At 45.4% G+C, this 26815-nt stretch overlaps 1 protein-coding gene and 1 long non-coding RNA gene across 6 annotated transcripts in view; one reads left to right on the top strand and one right to left on the bottom strand.

The window, feature by feature from the left end:
• The window catches only part of LOC111159580 (C2 calcium dependent domain containing 3), a 153319-nt gene that overhangs the window by 123710 nt on the left and 2794 nt on the right, over positions 1-26815 (top strand). For 2 of the 5 annotated variants that reach the window (XM_022522112.1, XM_022522111.1), the window contains exons 29-32: positions 1259-1420; positions 4711-4928; positions 7791-8712; positions 12785-12896. In XM_022522112.1, coding sequence (XP_022377820.1) covers positions 1259-1420; positions 4711-4928; positions 7791-8712; positions 12785-12896 — 1414 coding nt within the window. Of the gene's footprint in view, positions 1-1258; positions 1421-4710; positions 4929-7790; positions 8723-12784; positions 12897-26815 lie in introns of all 5 variants that reach the window. The other 3 variants (XM_022522115.1, XM_022522114.1, XM_022522113.1) reach the window with 3 other exon arrangements.
• LOC111159581 lies at positions 17930-26205 on the bottom strand. Its single transcript, XR_002641420.1, has 3 exons — positions 26075-26205; positions 24583-24707; positions 17930-18567 (listed from the first exon to the last, which is right to left on the bottom strand). It is a non-coding gene; the product is annotated as an uncharacterized LOC111159581 (long non-coding RNA).

The following is a 26815-nucleotide window of genomic DNA, read 5'->3' as shown; positions in this document are numbered from 1 at the left end:
GGGATCATGACCTGAGCCGAAGGCAGAGGCTTTAATCCACTGAGCCACCCAGGCGCCCCAATAAATAAAATCTTAAAAAAAAAAAATAGGGGCACCTGGGTGGCTCAGTTCATTGAGTCTGCCTTTGGCTCAGGTCATGGTCTCAGGGTCCTGGGATCGAGCCCCATATCAGGCTCAGCTTCTTCGTCTCCCTCTGCCTACTGCTCCCCCACTTGTTTGTCCTCTCTCTCTCTCTCTCTCTCTCTCTCTCTGTCAAGTAAATAGATAAAATCTTTTTTTTTTAAAAGTTAAAAATAGAACTGCCCTATGACTGAGGAATCACACTACTGGATATTTACCCAAAGAATACAAAAAACATGAATTCAAAGGGCAAAAGCCTTGTGTTTATTTTTTATAATTGCAGCATTATTTACAATAGACAGACTATGGAAGCAACCCAAGTGTCCATTCACAGATGAATGGATAAAGATGGGGGGGTGTGCACGCATGCACACACATACACAATGGAATACTATTCAAACATTAAAAAGAATGAAATCTTGCCAGTTGGAACAACATGGATGGATCCAGAGTATATAATGCTGAGCAAAATAAGTTAGAGATGGGGTGCGTGAGTGGCTCAGTGGGTTAAGCCTCTGCCTTCAGCTCAGGTCATGATCTCAGGGTCCTGGGATCGAGCCCCACATCATGCTCTCTGCTCAGCAAGGAGCCTGCTTCCTCCTCTCTCTCTGCCTGCCTCTCTGCCTCCTTGTGATCTCTCTCTCTCTCTCTCTCTCAAATAAATAAATAAAATAAAAAAAAAAATAAGTCAGAGATGAATAGCATATTTCACTCCTGTGTGGACTGTAAGAAACAAAGCAAACGAAAGGGGAAAAGAGACAAACCAAGAGGCCGACTCTTAATTATAGAGAACAGATTGTTACCAGAGGGGAGATGGGTAGGGGGATGGGTGAAACCCTGAAGGGGACTAAGAATACACTTATCTTGGTGAGCACTGAGTAATGTACGGAATTGTTAAATCACTCTATTATACACCTGAAACTAATACAACACTGTATGTTAACTACACTGGAATTAAAGAAGAGAGAGAAAAATAAAGGGGTAAGACTGAAAGCAAGATTATTTGGAAGATAGTTGTAATCCAAGCCAGAATCATGGTAATAGGAATGGATTTGCAATGCCATTTTATTTGTTACTTGTTGATTGTCACATTAGGAGTTTTCTTATTTCTTACTCTGGCCCCATTTATTCCTGACAGAAGTGGTACCACAAGAAGTCAGGCATCACGCCATGAAGAGCATGTGCAGAATATCCGCCGGTTTCATGAATCCTTGCAGCAGGGAGAGGCGGTTTTGCCGCGTGATGACAAACTGACCACATTGCCTTTGTCCTCCCGTACTTCCATTCTGACTTCTCTCAGGTAAGGCCCTGTGCTGAGAAAAGACACAGGAAACCATAGTGAAGCACAAGGTAACTGGCAGCGGCAGCTGGCAGGACTGCTTTTCTGTCCACTGCCGCGGCCCTGAGAGGCTTAGGAGGGACTTTTGTCTAGGTTATTGCTGAATTGGACCCTGGAACCTCTCGGGATTCCTCATAGATCAACCTTTCTCAAGCATGGGGCCTTCCGTTCCTTCACGGGTTCTATTACTGGTCCACCTAGTAACACAGGAACTTGAGGTTATTCACCAAACGTAGTAACTACCTCACATCTATATAGTTTCGTATCTACTTTAAAGTTATTACAGAGCCTCATTCTGCCCACTGTCTGTCTTCTCACAACCACTGAATTCTTCCAGACCAGCATCTGTCCTGTTAATGTTTCCCTATCTCTTTCTTAATTTGGTCAGCATCTGAGCCAGAGAAGAAGGGGCCATTATAGATCATCTGAGTCAGCCCCTGGGTTATATAGTAAGAAGTGTGGTGCTGTGAGGCGTTGGCTTCAGAGTCCAGTAGCCTTGGCTTCCGATCCTGGCTCTGCCATTCCCAGAGGGGGAGATAGCCTGTTACCAGATAATTATAATGATGTGTGGTAAGAGCTACAGGTTTTCTGGCCAAGGGTAGATGGAGGAATAAGTAACATTCTAAGTTGGTCATGGGAAGATTTAAAGAAGTCACACTTGAACTGGTCTTTGAAGGAGCAGGTTAATGAATTTGAAAGACATTCTATGCAGAAAACATACTAAGACCCAGAGGGATGAAACAGCAAGTCAAGTTTGAGGAATACCAGCAGTACAGTTAGGATACAGCTGAGCATAAGATGTAAAAAGCAACGGGCCTAGTCAGTTGAGCGTCCGACTCTTGGTTTCAGCTCAGGTCATGACCTCTTGGGTTGTGGGATCAAGCCCCACTTCAGGCTCCGTGCATTGTTGGGAGACTGCTAGAGATTCTTTCCCACTGCCCCTTACCCCACTCACATGTGCGTGCTCTCTCTCTCTCTCTCTCTCAAATCAATCAGTCTTTAAAAAAAAAAAAAAAAAAGTAAAAAGCAGGACAAGTTCTGTGGGGCCATCTTGAAGTGCCTTAAATGTTAGCTAGGAGTTTGGACTTTAAGAATGAATGATTCTCAAGTGGAAAGTGATGGGGAGGGGAGGAAGAGAATGTGTAAAGTTGAGGGGAAAATATTTGACATTTTGTATTTGGAAAAACTAACCTATTATTTGGTTTCCTAAAGCAAACTCAGGAAAGAAGTGGCAAAATGTTTTTGATTGGTGGAACATGGGTTAAAAGAATTGAACAGTCACACTATAGACTATGGGAAACTGTTCAGATTTTTATATCACAAGAAAGTGGTATGTTCAGATTCTTCTTTTAGATTCTCAGCCAGAGACTGTAGGCTATTTAAGTACAACCATTAACAGTGTGGCTGCATTTTATTGGGTCATTCACTGAGAAAAGAGAGAATGAAGCTCTCCTGCATCCTAGAGCAGTTTCTCTCCGTGTTGGCACCGCTGACATTTGGGCCAGATGCTTTGCTTGTAAGGGCCTGTCTTGTGCGTTGTAGGATATTTAGCAGCAGCCTAGGCCTCTCTCCACAAGATACCAGTAGCACCCCTCCCCTGACTGCAACAACCAAAAATGTCTCCACACATTACCAAAAGACTTCTTGGGGCCAAATTGCCAGGCTATAAAACCATTGCCCTAGAGCAGTGGTTCTCAAAATTGAGTGCTTTTCAGAATCACACTAAGAGCTTGTTAAAACAGCGATTGCTGGACCCACCTATGCAGTTCCTGATTCAGTAGGTCCAGGATAGTGCCTGAGAATTAGCATTTCTAATAAGCTCTCAGACGATGCTGATGCTGCTAGACCTAGAACCACATTTTGAAAACTGCTAGTAGATGAATTCCCTACCCAGTGGAGATGAAACAAGATACCAACTTCACGTGACTTCCTTGGGTTCACAGAGCCCTAAAACTGCTTCATTTGAGTCGCAGCAATACTATGAGGCCTGCAGAGCAAATATTAATAAACCTTTTTACAGATGAGAAAATTGCAGCTTAGTGTTAATAGGTTCTATACCCAGAATCTCTGACAAGGCCAGCTGGGTTTGCACATTTTCTCAAGTCCCACCAGGTTCAGTTGTTTGCATGTTCCTGCTACAGGTAGCATATGATGTACACCCAGATGTAGACACCTGAGTAAATCCACCATATTTTGAGAGTTGTGGTCTCTAGTGACAGATTAAGGATCAGCATTGTGCTCCCTCATTTAATTTGAATTTGACTGTAGGACATGCAAACTGTAGTTCCTAACAAAGGATAGAGAGACCTTCAGTTTACCTCACAGGTACTTAGCTTCTGTGTTTTGCCAGTGCACCAGGCACAGTGAGTGAACCAGAGAGAGAGAAAAGTTTGAAATAGTGTCTTCTATGACCAAGTGCTCACGGCCTAGTTTGGGAAACTGACACGTAATGAGAAAACTAAGGGGAAATCTAAGACAAAAGGTTGATGGAGATGCCAAGAGTGAAGGAGTTCAAAGGAGAGGTAGCCCAAGGATTTGGGTTGATGGACTTTTGGAAAGGAGAAATATGAGCACTTTAAAAGTTAAATAGCATAGGGACACAGCAAGGGGAAGAGATTGAACTCAGGTTCCAGGATTCAGAGGTGTGAGGCCGAAATGAACCCAGCTGCGACAGAACCCCTCTATCATCATGGAGAAAGCCCTACGCTGAGTACAGCAGATGTAAAGGGAGAAGCACACAGCTCATAGTACATCAGGGGAAATGGATATGATTGGAGAGTACAGAACTGTGGAGCACAAAAGGGGACCTCTTAACCCAATTTAGAGGTTCAGGGAAGACTTGCTAGGCGAGGTCACTTACTTGAAGGATTGGGTATGGTTGTTGAGTAGCAAAGGCCAGTGTTAGTCCAGAGTAAGGCCTTCCTCTGTCAGAGTAAGAGGATGTGAAGACTAGGCATGAATGGGAGTCAAGAATGGTTCCTTCCCTACAGGAGGTGGGGGTTTTACTGGACATCAGAAGAGAAATCTCATTAGCCAGACAGAAGGAAGGAAAGTTGTCTCGAGCAGCAGGATCATAGTCTGGTAAAGGATGAATTGATGGATTGGAGAGGGAGGGCAGGGTCAGTCCTAGTGTTAATAGACCAAGTGAAGTACTGGAAGTACTAAAGTCCTGGGAAGTGGACTGTCAGGGAAATGCAAAGATGCTTGTAATCCTAGTGAATGACCCTTTGGTCTTCTCCCTTTTTTTACAGGAGGAATCTGAATGAGCTAGATCAGATCCAGCAGTACTTCAGTCAGAAGCTCTCCAAGCCTTTATTGCCCCTCAGTCCTCAGACTCATAACATCTTGCAATGTCAGGAGAGCCACAGGGATCATCGTGGACCTGGAGACAGCAGCCTAGACCCAGAGAGCCAGTGCATCCTGGAGAAATCCAATAACCTGGTGTTGCAAGTCAGCTCCTTAATCACTGGTATGGCTCAGGGCTCCTCTTGTTGAGCAGTTATGCTCCCTGGGTGCCTAGTCAAAAAGCATTTGAACATCTGCCCTCAGATAAGCCCCCAGGACAAATAGAGACCAACAGCTTTCCCTATCTGATTTACTTACTGTCTTCCTTCTGGAAGGAGAGATGTAGAAGCATGGCACAGAAACATGTGAAGTGGAAAGAGCATCAGACTGAGAGGCAGGAGACCCAAGTCAGGTCTTTGGTGGCTTGCTGGCACAGGCTTACTATTTGACACTCTTTACCCTGACCCCTTTCCCTTCTTGAGGTTTCCCCAGCCAAAAAAAAAAAGACAAGAGCGGATTAGGTGAGTTCTTCAGTAGCAGTTCTTAAGCTTGTACAACCCTGTTTTCAGGGAAAAACCAACTACAGATTTATTTAAAATTGTAATTCTCAGAAGCAGAAGTCTGCATATTTAGCAGGTACCTCGTATGACTCTAGATGTTAGTGGTCTGTAGTCAACCCATCGAAAAACCCCGTAAAGCGGTGCTCCTCACCTTGGCTGCATATTGGGGTTCTTGAGGGAACTTTTCAAATTCAGGTGCCCAGGCTGCACCATAGGTTAGTTGCAACAGATCTCTGAAGGTGGGACCCAGGCATCAGTGTTCATAACTCCCACGTAATTCCACTGTGCAGCCCAGAGCCTGTTGCAGAACAAGTATTTCTCAAACTTGCCTGAACATATAAAAAATCACCTGGGTCTTACTCCTTTCTCTTGAGTCAGAATGCAGGGTTAAGACCTGGGAACTTAAATATCAGTTTGGGGAGTTGTGAGAAGACAATTAGATCAGTATCTTTGGCCATCACTTGGGTGTCATTTTTGTTCAAGGAAGAGATGCGTATTGTACACAGGGATGAATAAGTTCAGTTTTCTTTGTTTAAAGGGGAGAGCAGCCACCATGATTGATATTAGGTACAAACCTCTTTCCTGTCCTCTTGCTCAGAGAGCTGACCTGTTGGTAGCCAGGGCTCCAGAGGTACATGCTGTATTTGGCTTCTACTTGCTTGGAAATATTCAGTCATCTATTTACTGAGCAGCAACTATGCCAGGCACTGTGTGTTACAAGTTCTAGGAGGATAAAGTGGTGGACAAGACAGGAATTGTCTTTGCTTTCATCAGGCATACATTCTATAGTCAACTGAAGAAACTGCCTCCTAGAAAGAAAGCATAAAAGCAAAACAGAGGGAGGCTTGTTTGGAGTAAAGGTGAAAGCAGATTGGCAACCCCTTAAATGGGTATATTAAAAGAGGAGAGTGAATGAGAGAAATGATTGGATCGAAGAAAACAGTTTAAATGAATAAACTCCTTCAGCCTCCATCACGTCTCAGTACACTTTTGAAGAAGTCACTAAACAAGTAGATACAAGTGAAGCTTGAGAGTGAATTAACTGAGTAGAGATCACATTTATGCCACATCTATGTGCCAGGTCCTTTGCTGGACTCTAAAAATGCAACATGAATCAGACACATGGTCTCTGCCTTTAAGAAGCTCACAATCTGATGGGGGAAATATACACAATAGCGTCTTAAGTGCTTCTTTATAGAACAACACTGTTTAGCCATCCCATAGATGATACACCTGGGAAGGCTTCCTGGAGGAGGTGCAGTAGAGCAGGGCCTTGAAGGATGGGCTGGTTTGTAAAAAGCAGAAAAACTGCTCCAAGACAGAAAGGATAGTGTAGGCAAGGGGATCAGGATTAACTAACCTGCTTCCTGGTTCCTCTTCCTGTTTGCAGTTAGGGATGTTCCGTTTTCATACATCTACTCCCCTTTGAGACATGACAATTGTTAATGTATTAAATTCAGCCAACACCTCAGGTAGGCTGAAGATTCCCATTAGGTGCTGTGAGGAAGCTATGACCCCATACTCCAGGAGTCAAATTTGCCTATTCATCTTAAATAACCATGCAAACAAACCATTTACTAAGCCTATTGATTTATTCCCTCCCATTTAATTGCAAAACCATTTGAAATGACTGGTAGCTTCTATTTATTGTTTATACATGTCCCATACCACTTATGCCCATTTATCTCATGTATTCTTTACCATAACCCTGTGCAAAGGGTGATGTTAATCACATTTTTTTAAATTTTTATTTTTATTCAGTTAGCCAGCATATATAGTATATCATTAGTTTTTGGTGTAATGTTCAACAATTCATTAGTTGCATGTAACACCCAGTACTCATCACCACACATGCCCTCCTTAATACCCAACACCTGGCTATCCCATCCCCCACTCCCCTGTTAATCACATTTTAAAGATAAACAGGTTCAGAGAGGATAGTTTGCTCATGACCAAAAAGTTGCCAAGTGACAGTAGAGATTTGAACCCAAGACTGACCGGCCCCCAAAGTCTCTGCTCTTTCCACACACCATGCTGCCTCTGTTTTCTCTGTAAACCTCCCCTGCCTTACCATTTGGGTAACAGGTGACTTGGTTTTATTTTCCAAGTAAAATATATAGTTCTAATAACTGTCATCAAATCTCATTTTGATTTTTAATATAGGTAATTACTGAAGTAAATGGAAGCATGAACATGCCCGCCAGGACTCCTAGCTCCCAAGAATTCCTGAGCATGAGCATAGTCTCTGAAAGCCTTTCCACAGATGTAACCACAACTATAAACAGATTAGATTTTGGTCCTCTGATGTTAGAATAAAGTGCTAGAAATTGTATACTGCCTTGAATATAGTTTCACTGACTCGGGTGGATTAATGTAAGATTTGTTCAAAGTCTGATTGCAAGAATACATCTGAAGCTAGAGCCTAGCATGGGAAAATTGAGTGGTCTGTGGCCCTACCTTGTAGTAAGATATCTGTTGCTGTTCAGATCTGCAGACTATCACCAAGAATACTCAAGCATCTTTGAGTTCTCACCGAGCCAGGAGTAGAAGCGGAGAGGTTCCCACCCTACCAGATGCTCAGGACACAATGGTCATGGAGGAGCAAAGCACAACTCCAGAACTGCCATTGGCAAGAGCTCCGGATGAGGGCAGAAGCCCCTTAACTTGCCCTACTCTTAAAGAGACTTCAAGTGGAAGAGGAATTCTCCATGAGTCCCTGGGGCACACAGTACCTATTATAAGGATGCAAAGCAGTGAAGAAACTGAGGCAGGCCCAGCCTACAGTGATGAGGAATATGAAGAAGACATCATTGAGCCCAGGACCCTCAATGATATCACCACCGTGACAGACAAAACTAGCCCTTGGTCCAGTTTCATGTCAGACACAAGTGAGGTCATCAGCCTTCACCCTAATGAGGTGCATAGGGAAGGCCCTTCTTGTTCTTCTTCAAAGCATTTCCCCAGAGACGAGCTCAAGGGCAAAAGTAGCCCTCTGTCCAGTCCAGGAAGGGCGGTCCAGCCCCACCTGCTTGGGCAGGGTGGTTCTAGCCAAAGTCTTATTGCTTGTGAGGGTGAGGCTTCTCACTCTAGGGATGGAGAGCCTGCTTCAGCAGACCCTCATCTCATCTCACAAGTGACTGTCTCAGGAGCCCAGCAGAGCAACATCTCTGTTGGACTGAGCTCGCCAAGAGCAAATCAGGGCCAGGAGCCCAGACTAGAGGCCCAGACTGAGAATGAAGCTGCCTCCAGTGAACTAAGTGACTCTGCTGATAGCTTCGAGAAATTCCCTCTCCACCTAGCCTCCCGGAGCAGGAAGGAAAGCCATCGGGGACTACCTATCAACTGCTCTGACATCAGGCAGAACCAGGCAACGTCTGGAACAGAGGTGTCCACGAGGCAGAGCCTCCTGTATCCTTTGGTATTTCCCACAAGTAGCCCCTTAAGTCATTTGTAGGCATTTTGGATACTGGCACTTGGCTAGCCTAGCGTGTGTGTGAGTGGGGGCAGTGGCCTTCCTCATGTAATGCACTGGGAGGTACAGGAAGCCTCTTCCTTCAGAATACTCACCAAGGCTTTAAGGTGCTCTGGTGCTACTATTAATATCCGCCCTTGAAGCATGATGCTTTGAGTTGGGTGTAAGTGTTGGTAGCACATTCATTAGCCTAGCCCAGCCTGATTCACTGGATCAGTCTATTGGGTATTTTACATTTGAAGGTAGGATTCTGGATGTAAGGAATGAGACCATTAATCTTAGGTGAAATCAAAGTGGAGAGTGCAGAGAGAGGTGAAAGGAGAGTACCAGCACTGATTAAGCATTTACTATGTGCCAGGCACTTTACATAATTTTTTCATTCACTCTTCATAAGTCTAGAAGGTCAGTATTATCATTTCTGTTTTGCATGTAGGGAAGCTAAGGCTCAAATTTATAGTAACTTGCCTATTTTTTTTTTTAATAAGAAATGCAAGTGATAGGGAAAAGGAGAGAGGAAGAGGGCACAGTTGAAATGTACTTGCCCAACCCTCCCTCCCCCTCCAGAATGGCAGTGTTGAGGGGGGAAGGGATACCTAACATTCCCCCTGTTCCTGCTTTGAAACACAGATGAGCATGTTATGGGAAAAAGAAATCACTTAGGACCATTGACAGCCCTCACGTTTGTTGCCTAACCCACCAATCAGATCAGCGCCGCCAGCATCCCCACAGTAAGCAGGGGTTACTGCCCAGGTGCTGGTGAAGGAGGCTGTTTTACGAAGAGATCTTTCTCTCCCAGAAGCCAGGGGGCCTGTTTTTTACCCTTCTAGACCCTGTGAAGTCAGACCTATAATTTAACCTTTCTGAGCCTCAATTTCTTTCCCTACACGATGGAGACATCAGACTGTACACTGCCCAGGTAGGTCAGGGACCTTGTCTTTTCCTGTATCCCCTGCACCAAACATAGCACAGAGGAGGGATCAGTAAATATAGACTGAATTGAACTATCATAATTTCACAGGATTCTTGAGAAAATCAAGTCAGATTGATTCTTGAGGAAATTAAATGAGTACCCACTACATAAATGTGATTTGTGTTGCAGAGCAGGGAGAAACTAAAGGGTAGGCAGGCGATGGGGACTCAGAAAAGACTGAAACCATGAAATGGCTGGAGTCTGACACTGAAAGCAGACCACCTCCAATGGAGTTCCTTCCTGGCTTCTGACGCTGCTGCCTTTACAGCCAGTTTACTTGTGCTCAGCACGCATATGGTCTGTGCTGGAGCAGTCACTTGTGCCCAGATACTAAGGATACTGCTCTAATTTGGACCTTCCCAAGTAGTAATTCATCAAAAATGGGTGTTGCCAGGCTGTGTACTGCTACTGAAAACAGATTTGAAATAGACCTTACTCCAGAAGTTCCCCTTATGAGGCAGGGACAGGCAGTGATACAGTTTCTCATTCTAAGTGCTGTGATGAAACATGGACAGAATGTTAGGGAACAAGAGGAAGAAGCTCTTGTAATACTGTTTGGAGGCATCCCAGCAAGAGAGACAGTAGAGCTGGACCTCAAAGATGAATAGGCATTCTGTAGGCAGAGGGGAGAGAAAGATCTAGTCACAGTGAACTGCGTGTCCAGAGGCATAGCCAGGTGAAAGAGCCTGGCCTGTGGGCAGCGGTTCACTCTGGGTAGAGCCCAGAGTATGTGGAATGGTGAGAGGTGAGGCAGGGCTACCTCTGAGAGCCTTTTATGCCCGGCTAAGGTGGTTGGACTCTATCCTGTAACCAAGTTAAACTTCAGTGTCCTTATCTTTAAAATAGAGCTACTAATAGTACTTCTCTTGTGGGATTATTGTGAAAAGTCAATTAACAGTGTAAACTACCTAGCAAAGTGCCTGGTACATAGTGTTCAGTAAATATTAACTGGTAAGCAAGCAGGAATGTGATTGGTCAGGTTTACGTATTAGCAAAGTAGAGGGTGGATGATGGGTTAGATGAAGGGAAGGCCAGAAACAAGGAGATAAGGTGGGAAACTTGCAATAGTAATAAAAGATTAAGTGTGACCTAAAGCATAGTCTGCTTTATGGTGAAGAGGAGGGGTATAGATTGGAGAATTAGATAGGGGCAGGGAAGAGGAAGAAGGAAATAGAAAGGATGGCTTCGAGAGTTCTGTCACAAGTTGCTAGGTAAGCGAGGTGATTGACTGGATAGGGAACAGCACAAAAAGACAGTTTGTGGGGGAGGGGCACATTTCCACTTCGGACATGTGTGCCTGTAAGACATCCTGGAGGACACCAGCTATAAAGGTAAGTGCCTCTGAAAACAGATGAGGGCAGCAGGGAGAGCATGGAAACGGAGAAGCATACACACAAGATGGAGCCCCGAGGAGCCCCCAGCTGTAAGCGCTGAATAAGACATGCCACAGAGGAGGCAGAGAAGAGCTGGTTGGAGATGGAAAAGCAGGACAGAGGCCGTGCGGGAGCAGAGTTTCGGGGAGAAGTAGTGGTCAGTGCTCTGACACTTCAGACAGGTCCTGTAGAATGTGGACTGATGGTGGCATTAGCGTTGAGGAGGATGGTGCAGAGGTAGGAACAGAAGGCAGACTTCAGTGGCAGGGAACCTGAGGGGTAAGGACAGTGAGAATAGGCACCTTTTCCCCATGAACCAGGAAAATAAGAATAGCTGATGTTGAGTGAATGCTTGATATGTCAGGCACTGCTCTAAGCACTTGCGTCTATAAAGTCATGTAATCCTCAAAAGATACCATTGCTATAACCAGGTGAAAAAATAGGTGCAAAAAAATGAATTTTCCCGAAGTCACTGTCTAAAAAGTGGCTGAGATGGGGAGCTTTGGAGCTTCAGACACATCCGTGACTCCTCATAGCAAAGCTTTTCCTTCCCCACAGCATCAGCTAACTGGCAGAGTCCCCAGTAGTCAGAGCAGCCAGATCCTGCTTCACTTGGGCCTCTAAAAAAGGCTTGGGTAAAAAGGTTCCTCTCCTTCAGGGTCTCCACCTCCACCTCCACCTCTCTATAGAAAAATCAGGGATTTGAGCCAAAGCAGGAAAGGATGCATTTCATTCATTCATTAGACACTTACTGAGCGCTTACTATATCCCAGGTACTATGCTAGGTGATAGGAATATGACTGTGAAAAAGAGATCAATCATCTCTACCCTCTTGGAGTTCAAAGTCTAGCCTGGAAGAACCATGATAAACCCAATTCGAACCAGAACCATATTTGGCTTATTGGACAGAAACAAAAAAATTAGAACACCAAAATAGTCCCCTCCCAAATGGAATCATTGCTTTGAGTGAACAGATGTTTTTGGAACACGGTGTTCTTGCACAGTACTGGATTAAGTCAGAGGATACAGAGAAGTACAAGATGTGGTACTTGCTTCTAGGGCTCAGATGCAGACCGGGTAGACAAGCTGTACCACAGACAGCCCCTTGTGTAGAGTCCTCATTCCTGGGTGTTGCAACTGGCAGGACACTGCCCTTGAAGCCGCCTTTCCACCCTGACCCTGTTGGACTTCTAACAGGTCAGTTTTGGGTCAGCAGGTCCTCAGCAAGTTGAATGAAAATGAAAAAGCAAATTGAAATGTTGCTGCCTATCAGCCTCAAACAGGGCTCTAGGGTAGTAGTGAGGTAACTGATGGAAACTGCCCTTGCCTTTGAGAAGTTTCTGGAAGGAATACTGAAACAAATCAAGACTTCTAGCAGAGTAAAAACAAGCAGTATCTTGTGTTGCAGACTGCAGGAATCACAATGGGCTGACTTTAGGAGAGGCTTCCAAGAAGAGGAATTATTTTAACTAACACTTGCAGAAAGTATAGACTGATTTGTTAGGGGTGGGCAGGGTCTTCCAGGCAGAAGGCACCACTGGAGCAGAGGTTTCATGGACAAGAATAAGTTGGAGGAACTGAGTGGGGGGGACTAAGCCCAGGGGAGATGCCAGTCTGGCAAGGGGGGAGATTTCTAGGTAATTGTGTCCCTTAACTACCATCTAGGCCACAGCCCATTGTGGTACCCAACTTCTTTTTGCCTCCCCAGCAGTTGGAGGCCTCCCTGCGGATGCTCTCACTCTCTGCAGCTATGCCACCACCAGCCGCAACAGATCAGGTAAGAACAGCCGGCTGACCTCCCTCTCCTAGAGTCCTCAGCTCTTCCATGAAAGCATGTGCAGAATGCAGAGCTGCCCTGGGCCAGCTTCCTGAAAAGGCAGCAGCAATTGTCAGTCTCCAGGTTTGTGCTGAGCATATTCTGAAGGCCCAGTGGTACACAAGGAGCTCATCTGGGGTGAACTAGGCACAAAATGAGGAAGAGTAAACGTGTAAAGAGCAGGGCATCATCAGCTAAGATATGTGGAAGAAGTAGTACAGGAATGTGAAAAACAGGACTCAGCCAAGAAATGAATATAGTGAGTGCTTTGGGAGCACCACTAAGCCACGGTGGGCATGAGCAGAGGAAGCTTCAGACAGGAGATCCAACCTCAACACCCGGTGAGAGATGTGTAAGGTCTGGAAGAAGAGAATAATATCAGGGCTGTACCCATTTGTTGTTTACAGAACATCTTGTAACTGTTCATCCTTCAGCTGAGCTAGATGGTTACAGATCCCAGCTCTCCTCTTTTCTGCCTTGGCACAGCACCAGTATAGTAATAGTAATAACTACTTCCGTAATCATTCAGCATATATTTCTAGAGTACCTGCCCTGCGTCAGGCACTGTGCTAGGTTCTGAGCATACAATAGTAAACAAGACAAATTCCCTGTCTTCATGGAACACAAAGAGTAAACAAAATATTTACAGATTGTGATGAGTAGTAGTGTTCTGAAAAGAACAGGGTCTCTCTGAGGAGGTGGTGTTTAAGCTGAAAGATGGCGGTCATGGTGGTGCTTGCTGGGCACTGTTCAAAGCACCTTGTATTAAGGTGCTATTCAGCAACCTAATGAGGTACATGTTTTATCCAGTGTAGGAGGGTTCCCGTTTCTCTGCATCCTGGCCAACACCTGTCGTTTCCTGACTTAACAATTTTAGCCATTCTGACTGGTGTGAGGTGGTATCTCACTGTGGTTTTGATTTATATTTCTCTAATGCCGAGTGATGTTGAGCACTTTTTCATGTGTTTGTTGGCCATCTGGATGTCTTCTGTGGCAAAATATCTGTTCAGATCCTCTGCCCATTTCTTGATTGGATTATTTATTCTTTGGGTGTTGAGTTTGATAAATTTTTTATAGATTTTGGATACTAGCCCTTTATCTGTTACATCATTTGCAAATATCTTCTCCCATTCTATTGGTTGTCTTTTGGTTTGTTGACTGTTTCCTTTGCTGTGCAAAAAAAGCTTTTGATCTTGATTAAATCCCAGTAGTTCATTTTTGCCCTTGCTTCCCTTGTCTTTGGTGATGTTTCTAGGAAGAAGTTGCTGCAGCTGAGGTCGAAGACGTTGCTGCCTGTGTTCTCCTCAAGGATTTTGATGGATTCCTATCTCACATTGATGTCTTTAATCTATTTTGGGTCTATTTTTGTGTGTGGTGTAAGGAAATGGTCCAGTTTCATTCTTCTGCATGCGGCTTTCCAATTTTCCCAACACCATTTGTTGAAGAGGCTGTTTTTTTCCATTGGACATTCTTTCCTGCTTTGTCAAAGATTAGTTGACCACAGAATTCAGGCTCTCTGTTCTCTTCCACTGATCTGTGTCTGTTTTTGTGAAAGTGCCATACTGTCTTGATGATTACAGCTTTGTAACAGAGCTGCTTAAAGTCTGGAATTGTGATGCCGCCAACTTCGGTTTTCTTTTTCAACATTCCTCTGGCTATTTGGGGTCTTTTCTGGTTCCCTATAAATTTTAGGATTATTTGTTCCATTTCTTTGGAAAACATTGATGGTATTTTGATAGGGATGGTGTTAAATGTGTAATTGCTTTAGGTAGCATATACACTATATATATTTCACAATATTTGTTCTTCCAAACCATGAGCATGGAATGTTTTTCAATTTCTTTCATGAGTACTCTATAGATTTCTGAGTACAGATTGTTTGCCTTTTTGGTTAGGTTTATTCCTAGGTATCTTATGGTTTGGGGTGCAATTGTAAATGGGATCGACTCCTTAATTTCTCTTTCTTCTGTCTTGCTGTTGGTGTATAGAAATGCAACTGATTTCTGTGCATTGATTTTATATTCTGACACTTTGCTGAATTTCTATATGAGTTCTTACAGTTTTGGAGTGGAGTCTTTTGGGGTTTCCACATGAAGTATCATATCATCTGCAAAGAGTGAGAATTTGACTTCTTTGCCGAATTGGATGCCTTTTATTTCTTTTTGTTGTCTGATTGCTGAGGCTAGGACTTCTAGTACTATGTTGAATAGCAGTAATGACAGTGGACAGTCCTGCCAGTTCCTGACCTTCGGGGAAAAGCTCTTAGTTTTTCCCCATTGGGAATGATATTCACTGTGGGTTTTTCATAGATGGCTTTTATGATATTGAGGTATGTACCCTCTATCCCTACACTGTGAAGAGCTTTGATCAAGAATGGATGCTGTACTTTGTCAAATGCTTTTTTAACATCTATTGAGAGTATCATATGGTTCTTGTTCTTTCTTTTATTAATGTATTATATCACATTGATTGATTTGCACGATGTTGAACCAACCATGCAGCCAGGAGTAAATCCCACTTGGTCATGGCGAATAATCCTTTTAATGTACTATTGGATCCTATTGGCTAGTACTTTGGTGAGAATTTTTGCATCCATGTTCATCAGGGATATTGGTCTGTAATTTTCCTTTTTAATAGGGTCTTTCTCTGGTTTGGGGATCCAAGGTAATGCTGACCTCATAAAATGAGTTTGGAAGTTTTCCTTCCATTTCTATTTTTTGGAACAGTTTTGGGAGAAAAGGTATTAATTCTTCTTTAAATGTTTGGTAGAATTCCCCTGGGTAGCCATCTGGCCCTGGGCTTGTTTGTTAGGAGATTTTTGATTACTTCAATTTCCTTGTTGGTTATGGGTCTGTTCAGGTTTTCTATTTCTTCCTGGTTCAGTTTTGGCAGTTTATATGTCCCTAGGAATGCATCCATTTCTTCCAGATTGTCTGTCTCTGGCACACAGCCCTATTTGGAGTCTCCAAACCCAGCCAATTTCTGCAGCACGCTCCCGCACCCCTCCTTCTGGGGAGGAAGGGGGTGGGTCTCTCTGGACCTGCCACTTGTGGGGTCCCTGCTCAAAGAGCAGTGACCCGACTGTGCTGGGAATCATGGTTTATGGCAACCCTGAGCTGAGAGCCCACTCCTCAGCTCCATCTTTGCAGCCAGCTTACCCACTCCAACACCCGGGAGCTCTGCCGCACTCATGTACCCCTGGTCTTTCTGTGGCCCCAAGGGACCTGAGACCACATTGTCTCAGCAAGGGCTCCACTCCCCACTTAGCCTCTGGAGCAGCATCCCTCAGTGGAGTAGACCTATAAAAGTTGCGACTGTGCTCCTCTGTTCTATTGCTTGCCAGGAGCTGGCCCCTCCCCACCACGATCTGTCTTCCCATATATCGCCTCAGATTCACTTCTCTGAACATCCTACCTTCCAGAAAGTGGTCACTTTTCTATTCCTAGAATTGCTGCTATTCTTTTCTTCGATATCTTTTTGAGTTCATAGGTGTTCAGAATGGTTTGATAATTATCTAGCTGAATTCCTGGGACCCAACGAAATTTAGGTCTCCTACTCCTCCGCCATGTTGCTCCTCCTTCCCACTTAAATATATTTTATTTCATTTTATTTATTTATTTGACAGAGATCACAAATAGGCAGAGAGGCAGGCAGAGAGAGAGAGGAGGAAGCAGGCTCCCCGCAGAGCAGAGAGCCCAATGTGGGGCTTGATCCCAGGACCCTGGGATCATGACCTGAGCCAAAGGCAGAGGCTTTAACCCACTGAGCCACGCAGGCACCCCTTCACTTAAATATTTTTAATGCTTTTCCAGGACCTACTTTGATGACCAATGGAGTCCATCCAGAAGCATCTTGAGACCCTAGGGTATAGTTCTAAAGAGAAGCCATCAGATATCTGATCCTTTTACTAGTTTTCCCCCCTCCTCTCTCCCTCAACTTCCCTAGCACCATTTTCAGGACATCTCATTTATTTAGTAGACAGATCAGTCTAAGTTCTCACACATCTCAGTTTTCATCAAATTTGTAAATCCTTTCCTGGAGAAGGAAAGATGCCTTCCCCTACCCAGGAGCTCTGCATTTTGTAGCCTTTATTTCTGCTCTGGTTTGTACTCCCCAGCTCATCTCCTTCCTCTTGCCTGTCCCATACATACCCACCAGCATTTATGCTGGAGTCACCAGCCTCTATCCAGGTACCAGGCACAAGATTTTGAGGGAGATGCCCATAGGTCAAACACTGAAGCTGCTACTAAGAAATTAAGGGACCTTGAACAGTGACTTGACCTTTCTGAGTTTCTGTTTCCTTTTATGTACCATCATGCTAAAATAATTCTTACCTAATAGAATGATGGCAAGAATTTTCTAGAGGAAAAAAGTAGACACTGTTAGTTCCTTTTCTCTCTTCCCCTCCCAGCAAAGTGGGTGAAATGTCAATGAGTTACGCCCATAGGAAGGGAGTCTGTGAGCCACTCTGAGCTGTTGTGTCTCCTACCATGCAGAACTGCTGTTCCTGCTTTTCTGTTTCTGCCTTCATGATGTACCAGCTCCCAAGGGAATTATCGGTCTTTGATCTGTTAAACATAAGACACAAGTGTGGGAGAGGGAGAAATAAGAATTTTCACTTCAATTAAAGGGCAAGTCTAGTTTTGAGAATGTAAGTCTTAAATACTTTTCAGTTGTTTCTCTTTCTTAGTCACAGCAAAACTCCATTGTTTATCTGCTGTTCTCAGGGCTCTTCTCTCCTCAGGACCTCATCCTGGGTCTTGCTTAGGGTAACTAATCATCACACTCAAAACTGGCCATTTCAGCACTAAAAGTCCCAGGACACCTCAGGAGGCTGGTCGTCCTCACTAGCAATGACCCTGTCACTACTGAATGCATATTTTCCGAGTCTTGTGCTCTGGCTGGCTGCTGCCCAGTGCTGGATAACCTAAGAATCAAATCAAGTTTGTGCTTAAGACTAGCAAGTAGAGACACCAAAAGTTAAGGGAAAAAAATATTAAGAATTACATTTATTTTTGAAAGCATTGAAATAGTTACCGTGGGATAAGTCAGAACTTTAACTTCACTACACTTATGGTTTATTTTACATCTATTTATGAATTATACTTAGGCAGGAGCCCCATAATCTCAGCTTATGGTCTCGGAAGGTCTTCAGAGTAGCCTCTTTGAAGAATTTAAGACAAAAACCAGACGTTCATATTTGCCCACATACTTGCTGGTATTCTCCATTCCTTCTTCACATCCTGATTTCCAGCCAAGATCATTTCCTTTTAGCACAAAGAACTTCCTTTAGAATTTCATGTACAGCAGACCTACTGGCAACAGCTTCAATTGTCTGAAAATATCTTTATTTTGCCTTCATTTTTCAAGGATATTTTTTCCCACTGGCTATAGAATTCCAACTTGAATTTTGTTTTAGCATTTTAGAGCGATCATTCCACACTCTGACTTACATTGTTTCTGATGAGAAGCAGGCATCATTCTTACTGCTGCCCAGAATGGTAATGTGACCTTTTAACAGTTTGACTACAATGTTCATAGTTGTGGAGGCAGGGGTAGGATAGGGGAGGAAGAACAGAGGTCTATACAACAATATTAGCAATGTTTTAGTTCTTAGGTTGATTCTGTTAACCTGGGAAAAAAAAAAAAAAAAAAAGAGCGGGTTATTTTACCAGCTAACTGAGTTTATTCTGGAATAGCAGAGGAATTGCAGTTTTGGGACCAGCAAACTATGGCAAAACAGGCAAGTCTGCAGAACAGAGGTGAGGGGCCTGCTTTTACAGGGTGAAGGGAGGAACCTGGGAGGGACTTTTCTGCTGAGTTCTCCTTGGCTACGTTGTTGCTGGGCAAGGAGGAATTCTTCCTTTTTCCTATTGGGGTATGGAAATAAGTAAGCTTTCTGTTGACGAATGCTAGGTTTGCTTCTTACCATCAGAGCTAGTGTGTGAGAGCTCCCCCTTCAGGGCTTCCTGACTCCATTTTAAATGAGGTTTCCTTTATTTTCACAGTTAGACTGGGTTGTGGATTCACAGATGTTCATTTTTATAATGCTTTATAATTTACATATGTCACATAGTTTCTTTGGTGTTTAACACAATGAAATCACAAAACTGTATGTAATTAACATTTTAAGAGTGATTGAATGGTGCCAAAGTGGAGATACCAACTCCTTCCATAAATCTGGCTGTGACTGTGGAGCAGGGAAATAGGGTAGTGGCTAGAGTAGCATGTGAGGTAAAGGGAAGGTTTTGGGGGTTGGTTTTGTTTAATATGGGAATGGCTACAGCTTTCTTTATGTAAATGCAGTGGTCCCATAAAAGAATGGGAAGATGCAGGAGAAGAAGAGAAAGGATGGTCCTTGAGTCAGAGAGGGCATGGGATGCAGAGCACAGGTGGAGGTAGCTTTTTGAGAGCAAAAAGAAAACACCTTGAAGCATGAAGGAAGATGGAGAAGATCAAGAATATGGGTGCTAAAGCAAGTGGGATTAGAAATTTGGTGGTAGTGTTTCCCATTTGATGGAAGCTTCTATTTTCCTTTTTTTTTTTTTTTTAAGATTTTATTTATTTGACAGAGAGAGCACAAGCAGGGGGAGCAGCAGGCAGAGGCAGAAGGAGAAGCAGGCTCCCTGCCAAGCAAGGAGCCCAACATGGGGCTCAATCCCAGGACACTGGGATCATGATCCCAGCCAAAGGCAGATGCTTAACCACCTGAGCCACCCAGGTGCCCATCTATTTTCTCTTCTTGTCTCTTCTTGTCTTCTGTTTTTTGTAATGTCTCAGGCCTTGTCAACAGTAAATGTGAGAGTTAGGGACAGAAGGGCAGCAACCCTGTCCTATACCCTCATTTGAGAATGTCATCTGTTCTGCCTCCTCCTAAGGCTAGCCTTGGCCCTGAAGGTTGAAGGGGAGCATTTTGAGAGGCTGCTGGGCTCTTCTCAATCAGTGTCCTAGGACTGCTGCACTGTAGCTAACCTGCTTCAGGGCCAGGCAAGCAACCCGTCCCTACAGGAGGAGAGACTCTGCAAGCACTGGCTCAACTGTTCTGGCCTCACCACAAGCTCTAAGGGAAGGCCTGATCCTTCACTTCACATTGAAATGACGCCCTAGAGCCCAGAAACGTGGCTCTAGGTTTCTGGCTCAGAAACACGTCCAGCTTTTGTGAAACAGGGTTTTTTTCCACCCCTTCCCCAACGGTGTAGTGGTTACAGGTCTCTGTGACATTAGTCAAGTCTGATCTTGCTGAGTCTGTTTCCTTCCTCACTTGTCAGATGGGGTTATCGGGACTCACAGGGAGGTTATAGAATACCAAGTGCCACAGAGATAGGGAACAGAGGCTGACCCTTAGCTCTGCTTCTTGTGACTGCCTCCTTTCCGGCTGTCGCCGCTTTCAGAAGGAGAGGAGGAGGTGGGTGGCCGTTGAGCAGGACTGCTGCACGCCAGCCAGCGGCAGTGTCGTAGTACTTGTGCATTGGTCAAGTTCTGCTGCCTCTGCTTTCTCTTACCTCCCATGATCAAGGACCTCTTCACTGGGACAGCTTCCTGGTTTTATTGAAAGTTACGTCTGATTCTGTTTACTTTGCTGCTTGTGGGTAAATTAGTTTTATCAACTTCCCTAAAGGGGAGGAAAGAGAAGATGAGACAGCAGCATCTCATATGTTGTTTTCCCCCAAGTTTCTGTCCTCTGCTCTTGCAGCTATTTCTTTGGGGAAATCTCAACCACTTCAAGTATTTAAGTTATTTACAGTTTGACGACCGGTCAAATCCTTATCTTCGTCTAGACTTCTCTCCCATGCTGCAGACACACTTTCATCCAGCCACATCCTAGCCATCTTTTCCTTGATGTGTCACAAACAGTGCACTATGTCCAAAACTTGAGCTTGGCACCTCCCTTTGCACAATCTTTCTGCCAGAAGCGTGTCCTCTTTCCCCTCTCTTGCTCCTTTACCCCCCACACCCCAGAGCTCTTCTGTTACCAGGGTCTGTTAATTGAGCCCACTAAATATCTTCTACGTGTACTCACTTCCCACCATCCTGTTATCTGTCTTCATCATCTCCCTCATGACTCCTTCTAACGAGTCTCACTCATGTCCACGCTTTCCCACAGCTGGAAGGGAGGCAGACTCTTCAGGGTTGCCAAAAAGCAAAAACCTTTTTATAATTTAAAAACCCATATTCCTGGGGCACCTGGGTGGCTCAGTGGGTTGAGCCTCTACCTTCAGCTCGGGTCATGATCTCAGGGTCCTGGGATCCAGCCCCATGTCGGACTCTCTGCTCAGAGGTGAGCCTGCTTCCCCACCCCACCCCCACTGCCCCGTCTGCCTTTCTGCCTACTTGTCATCTCTGTCAAATAAATAAATCTTAAAAAATAAAAACCCATATTCCTAAGCCACCTATCAAATCTGAGTGCCCCATTTATTTGCCCTCTCAGCAGTGTGTGACATAGTCTATCTCTCTCTCTCTCTCCTTTAAACACTTTCTTCACTTGTTTCTAAGGCATCAGTTCCTCTCTGTTCTCCACCTCCCTCATGGCTGTTCCCGCTCAGCCGCCTTTGCTGGTTCCTCCTTATTTCCCCTACTTGTTAACAAAGGAGTAACCCCGGGCAGAGTCTAGACTGCTCCATTTACATTTGTTTTCCAGATGACCCCATCTGATCTCAGAGCTTTAAATCCTTTCTATGTGCTGACCACTGCTAACTGTTATCTTCACTCAGACTTTTGTAAACTCTAGGCTCATGTGGCCAGCTGCCTACCCAACAGCTCCACTTAGGTATTTAACAGATACTTCAAATTAACACTCACTCCAGATTTTATTCCTCAAAGTTGTTCCTCAGTCTTCCCCATCTCAGTTAACAGACACCCTATCCTTCTAGTTCTGTGGTTTAGACCAAAACCCTTAGAATCCCCCTGACACCTCTATTTCCAGTCCACCAAGAAATTCTGGCAGCTCTGTCTTTAAAATATATCCAGATCTAATTTATCACCACACCAACCATTACCACCATGGTCTAAACCACCGTCACCTTTTGCCTAGATTATTGCAGAAATCTCGCTTGCCTTTCTGCTTCTGCCCTTGCCCCTGGCAACCCATTCCCCATACAGCATCTTTTAACCTTTTAAGATGTTGAGTAAATCCTGTGACTTCTCTCCTTGGAACCCTCCAGTAACTTCTCATTAATGACTAGGAGAGCCAGAACTGGGCCTGAGGACACATAGGCCAGAGCGTAGGAAGGTAATTTCGGCCTCAAACTTGACACATACATCTTCTGGCAAATTAAAGTCATAGTCCTGAGCTAGGTTCAGAGAGGATAGAAGGCCCCTTCCCTCAGGAGCTCACAGTTCCCCAGGGGAGCCAGCTTTATATCTCAGTCCTCCAGCTCCTATCAAGTACCTGTCATGCTTAAAGGGCTGGACCTGGTACCACAGACTGTGTCTGCAGGGAGCTCGGTTCCTAGGGGTACTGGCCTCCAAACCACTCACTAGCTTTCCCAAGTGATATTAGCCTACAATAACACTTAGGGAAAACAAGACAAAAAAGAATGAATTTAGGGAAAAGAAGACAGAGCCACAACAGTGGCTTGAGTAGAATTCAGAGATGAAGGAAAGGCTTTATAAGCTGTGATTCTGGAGAAAAGAAACCTCTCAGGGAATCAGCAGAATTTGGCAACTCAGAGGTCCAAGCAGTGTACGCTAAAAAGGAGGTCAAAGGTAGGGAGGGATTGAACTCAACCAGAACAGTCAGCTTGGGATAGGAATCAGAAGCAAAGAGCGAAAGTAACCTGTCATCTGAGTTTTGGCCTCCCTGCCTGCCTGCACAGCACTTCTTTACTGTGAGATGGGCCTTGTCTTGTTCTGTGCCCTCCTGCCAAGGCCAGGCTCTCCACACAGCAGGAACAAGTTCCTGGACGAACCACAGTCATGGGGCCAGGTGCTGTTGTTCCTGACGAGTAAATAAATCTTTTTGAGAGAGAGAGAACTGTATGAGTGTTAGCTATTATTATTTTTATCATCATTACTATTGAGATGTCTCCCCTGTTATTTATTGTTCCATTTTGGGGGAAACTGGTACAATGAAATGCTAAGGGATAGGGGCGTGATCAAAAGCTTAGCACCAGGAACTGAGAGCTGGGAAGTTAAGCCCCACAGAGCCGCCCTGAAGTATGGAAGCAGTTTTCAAGCTATAGTGGTAGACTCTTTGCTCCATTCAGATCCTGAGTTAGAGGCCCAGGGTGATACACCACCCCTATCTGAGGGTAACAGATCCCTAGCCTCAGAAGTCTCTGGTCTACCTGTATATGAGTCTTAAGGCTTTAAGTTTGCCTCTCTTCTCACAGGAGTTCAAAGAATTTTTTCTGTCTCTTGGTTTCCCTTCCTCAGGCCTAGAGGCATCTAAGAGATGCACAGTCCTGGTAGAGAAACCCAGCTTCCATAAAACCATCAGATCTGGTCAGCTGGGGCCCAAGGGAACTTCCTGAGCCCAGTATCCCCTCTCTTCAGCCTGTGGTCTAAGCCTGATGGCTGAGATGTCTCTCTTAATGTACTGCCTCACTTCTTTGAGCCACCAAGTCCCCAGCTCTCTGCAGAGTGCCAAGAAGAATCCTAAAGGTCCAGGGGTTTTTGATAAAGTCCACACAGAGCTTTTGGGAGATGAGCTCCCTTGCCAAGGGTGTACAGAAGTCAGGGGTAACAGCCAGAATTGGCTGGTGCCCACCCTGACCCAGAATGCAACTTGGCAGGCACCTCACGGGAAAGGGCCCATAGGACCTTTGGGCAGGCACAGGGCTCAAGTTGCCTGAGATACTCTGAAGCCAGAGTCTGGGAGGAGCGAGGACCTCTTCCAGAAGTGACACTTTAACCCTTCCCTCTCAGGAGTCGGGACTCAACCCCTCTCCCTAGCAGGGTGTGAGTTCAGAGGGTCAAAGGGTCTTGATTTAGTTAGGCCTCTTCATTCTATAGATGGGGAGACTGAGGCCCAGGGTGAGGGAGTGGCTCTAGTCCCTATAGAATGGGCCTCTTGTCCAGGAAGGCTCCTCAGAGGAAGGATAGGGAAGGAAGTGGGTGTGGTGAGGAATGGAGGGAGCATGTAGGTGGTGAGAACTACATGACCAGGGCTCTACTGCAGGAGCAGAGGGTGAGCTCAGAGTAGGGAGCCCAGCCACACTGCACTTGAGCTGAGTGATCAGGTTTAGGATTGGCCTCTCAGGGCTAGGCCCCTGGTCTTTGTCTTGTCCCCACATTTCCCCTGCTCTTAGCTGTAGCTGCTGAATCTGCAAACTCTCTTTAGCCCAAGGAAGTCCTAATTCCAGCCTTTGGAGAGGACTCTGGGAGCCACCCCAGGGGAAGGCAGCCAGCCAAGGGGGTGAAAGTTGAGGACGGCAGGCAGCTGTACTGAGCTGTCTCTGGGGCAGCAATCTGTTGGCAAGCCTACCTAGCCAGCCAGAATCAGGGAGCTGTTTACTTTCAGTTTTTAGCTCTTGCAAAAGTTTTGTTTCTAGCAACTAAGTCTGTGTTTATGTTACTTAAGGGAATCACTCTGGAAAAGAACAAAACTTCAGCCCTGATGCCAGGTCCAGAGGTTCACTGGGCAGAGGGCAGTGGAGTGGGGAGAGCTTGGCCAGGTCTGGGGACATGCCTTGGGAAGGTACAGTACCTTACTTCTACTCTGCCCGGGTGAGGTCTGAGAACAGCAAGTCCTCTCTGTAGCAGGTGTTTTACAAGATGTAGCCGACCAGACCCTTGGTCACATATGAATTTCATTTCGCCTTCATAGTAGACCTGGATTAGAAGGCCAAACAGAAGTTCTTAGTTCCCTTTGGTAACAAAGATACTGAGACCCAGAGAAAGAGTGTGTTGAGTTTGGCCACAGACCATTTTCCTTCTACTCTACCCCACTGCCTCCCTTCTGAGAGTCCCAGGAACACCCTGAAGCAGGGGTGAGTGGGGAGACTGCACCCACCACCTTCCTGGCAGGTGATCTGTTCAAGAGGATCCACTGGGGGACTAGAGTGGAGAGAACCCAGAATATAGTGGCTTGGACCAGACCACATTTCAGCCCAAAGAAGAGGGCTGGGCCTCGGGGCGCCTGGGTGGCTCAGTGGGTTAAAGCCTCTGCCTCCGGCTCAGGTCATGATCCCAGAATCCTGGGATCGAGCCCCGCATCGGGCTCTCTGCTCAGATGGGAGCCTGCTTCCTCCTCTCTCTCTGCCTGCCTCTCTGCCTACTTGGGATCTCTGTCTGTCAAATAAATAAATAAAATCTTTAAAAAAAAAAAAAAGAAAGAAAAAGAAGAGGGCTGGGCCTTCCTGAGGGAGGTTTTGGAGAAGATACTATGTCACAGGGACCTGGCCAAAGAAGGATCCACCAGCTGGAAGCCGTTCCTGAGTGACAGAGCACCTCCTCTCCCATCATCTGCTCATGGAGCCCAGCCATGCTGCAGTTGGGCTAGGGGCTCAAATTTAGGATTTGTCTCTCAGGGCTAGGACCCTGGTCTGTGTATCTTGTCCCCATTTCTGCCCTGCTCCTAGCTGTGGCTGCTGAATCTGCTACTCTCTAGCCCCAACAAGTCCTAGTCCCACTCTAGGGGAAGGCAGCTAGCCAAGTGAGTGGAAGTCGAGCAAGGCAGGCATCTGTACTGAGCGAGGGGCCCAGCTCAGGGCTTGGGCCCCCAGGGCTCCAGCAGGAGCATGCAAGGATTTCGGAGGAGCAGTCAGAACATGGAGGGGTGTCCTTGCTCTGAGCAATTTCACCTCTGCCCAGCGCCTCCATAGTTGTGTGTTTTGGAGTAATAACTGATGAAGGAAGAACCTTTACTCCCAGTCAAGATGTTTTTTAGACCCTACTGAGGTCAACAAAAGCCAAATGCTGCTAAGTGTGTGTTCTCTGTCTTTCCACACCCCTGCCCTGCCTAGTACACAGAGCCAAGCCCTGTCCCTGGGCCTGGGCCATACAGATAAAGCCCCCTGGGTTGCTGGTGTGGGTGTGAATGCTGGGAAGTCAGTTGAACCAGTCACACTTGATTCAGCTCCAGGGCAGATGTTGGCCCAGCCAGTCAGGTGCGGGCCTGTGCTCATGCTGTTACCCCCAGTGAAATGACCTCATTCCACCTCCAGTTTAGCTGCCACTCTGCCCATCTAGGATCTCACCTCTGTGTGAAGCCTCCCCTGTCCATCCTGGCTGTCATGAATTGCTCCTTTCTCCATGCTTCCGAGTTCTAAGCTTCATCTCTATGATTGTTGGGTGGGTTGGCATCTGTTTTCTCCCCTCTAGCCTGAGCAGCCCTGTGGGGACAGAAACCATGGCTACTTATTGTCCTTAGAAATTGATCGGGTTGAGGGACGCCTGAATAACTCAGTCGGTTAAGCATCTGCTTTCAGCTCAGGTCATAATCCCGGGGTCCTAGAATGGAGCCCTACATTGGGCTCCCCGCTCAGCAGCAGACCCTGCTTCTCCCTCTCCCACTGCCCCTCCCCCCCCCAAAACATGCATGTGCATGCTCTCAAAAAAAAAAAAAAAAGCTTAATAAATTTATTTATTTTTTAAAAATTGATTGGGTTGAATTGATGAGTCACTAACAAAGTTCTTTAATGGTCATTTCATAAACTGAAGTACCCAACTGACCCTTCCAGGGATGGAAAATAAGACCTATCAGAACTTCTTGAAAACAGTGCTTCTCTTCTGGCAGATGAGGACACAGAAGCTTGGTTTAGGATTTGAGATAGGGGACTATGCTCTTAGGCCTGTTTTCCCATTTAGCTTTTAAAACAAACATCTCTGTCCCCTTTCACTGTAGCAGAGAAAGAAATGGAAAGTTAAGGTACAGCTGGTGACCCAGAAGATGTGTCTGCAGTGAAGCCAGGGCACTAGAAGGGGATTCATCATTACCT

The sequence above is a fragment of the Enhydra lutris genome, unplaced genomic scaffold, assembly GCF_002288905.1.
Source record: "Enhydra lutris kenyoni isolate GAN:26980312 unplaced genomic scaffold, ASM228890v2 scaffoldscaffold68, whole genome shotgun sequence".
Taxonomy (NCBI): Eukaryota; Metazoa; Chordata; class Mammalia; order Carnivora; family Mustelidae; genus Enhydra; species Enhydra lutris.
Note: the sequence above shows the minus strand (reverse complement) of the source record. Positions and strands in the feature narration are given on the sequence as shown.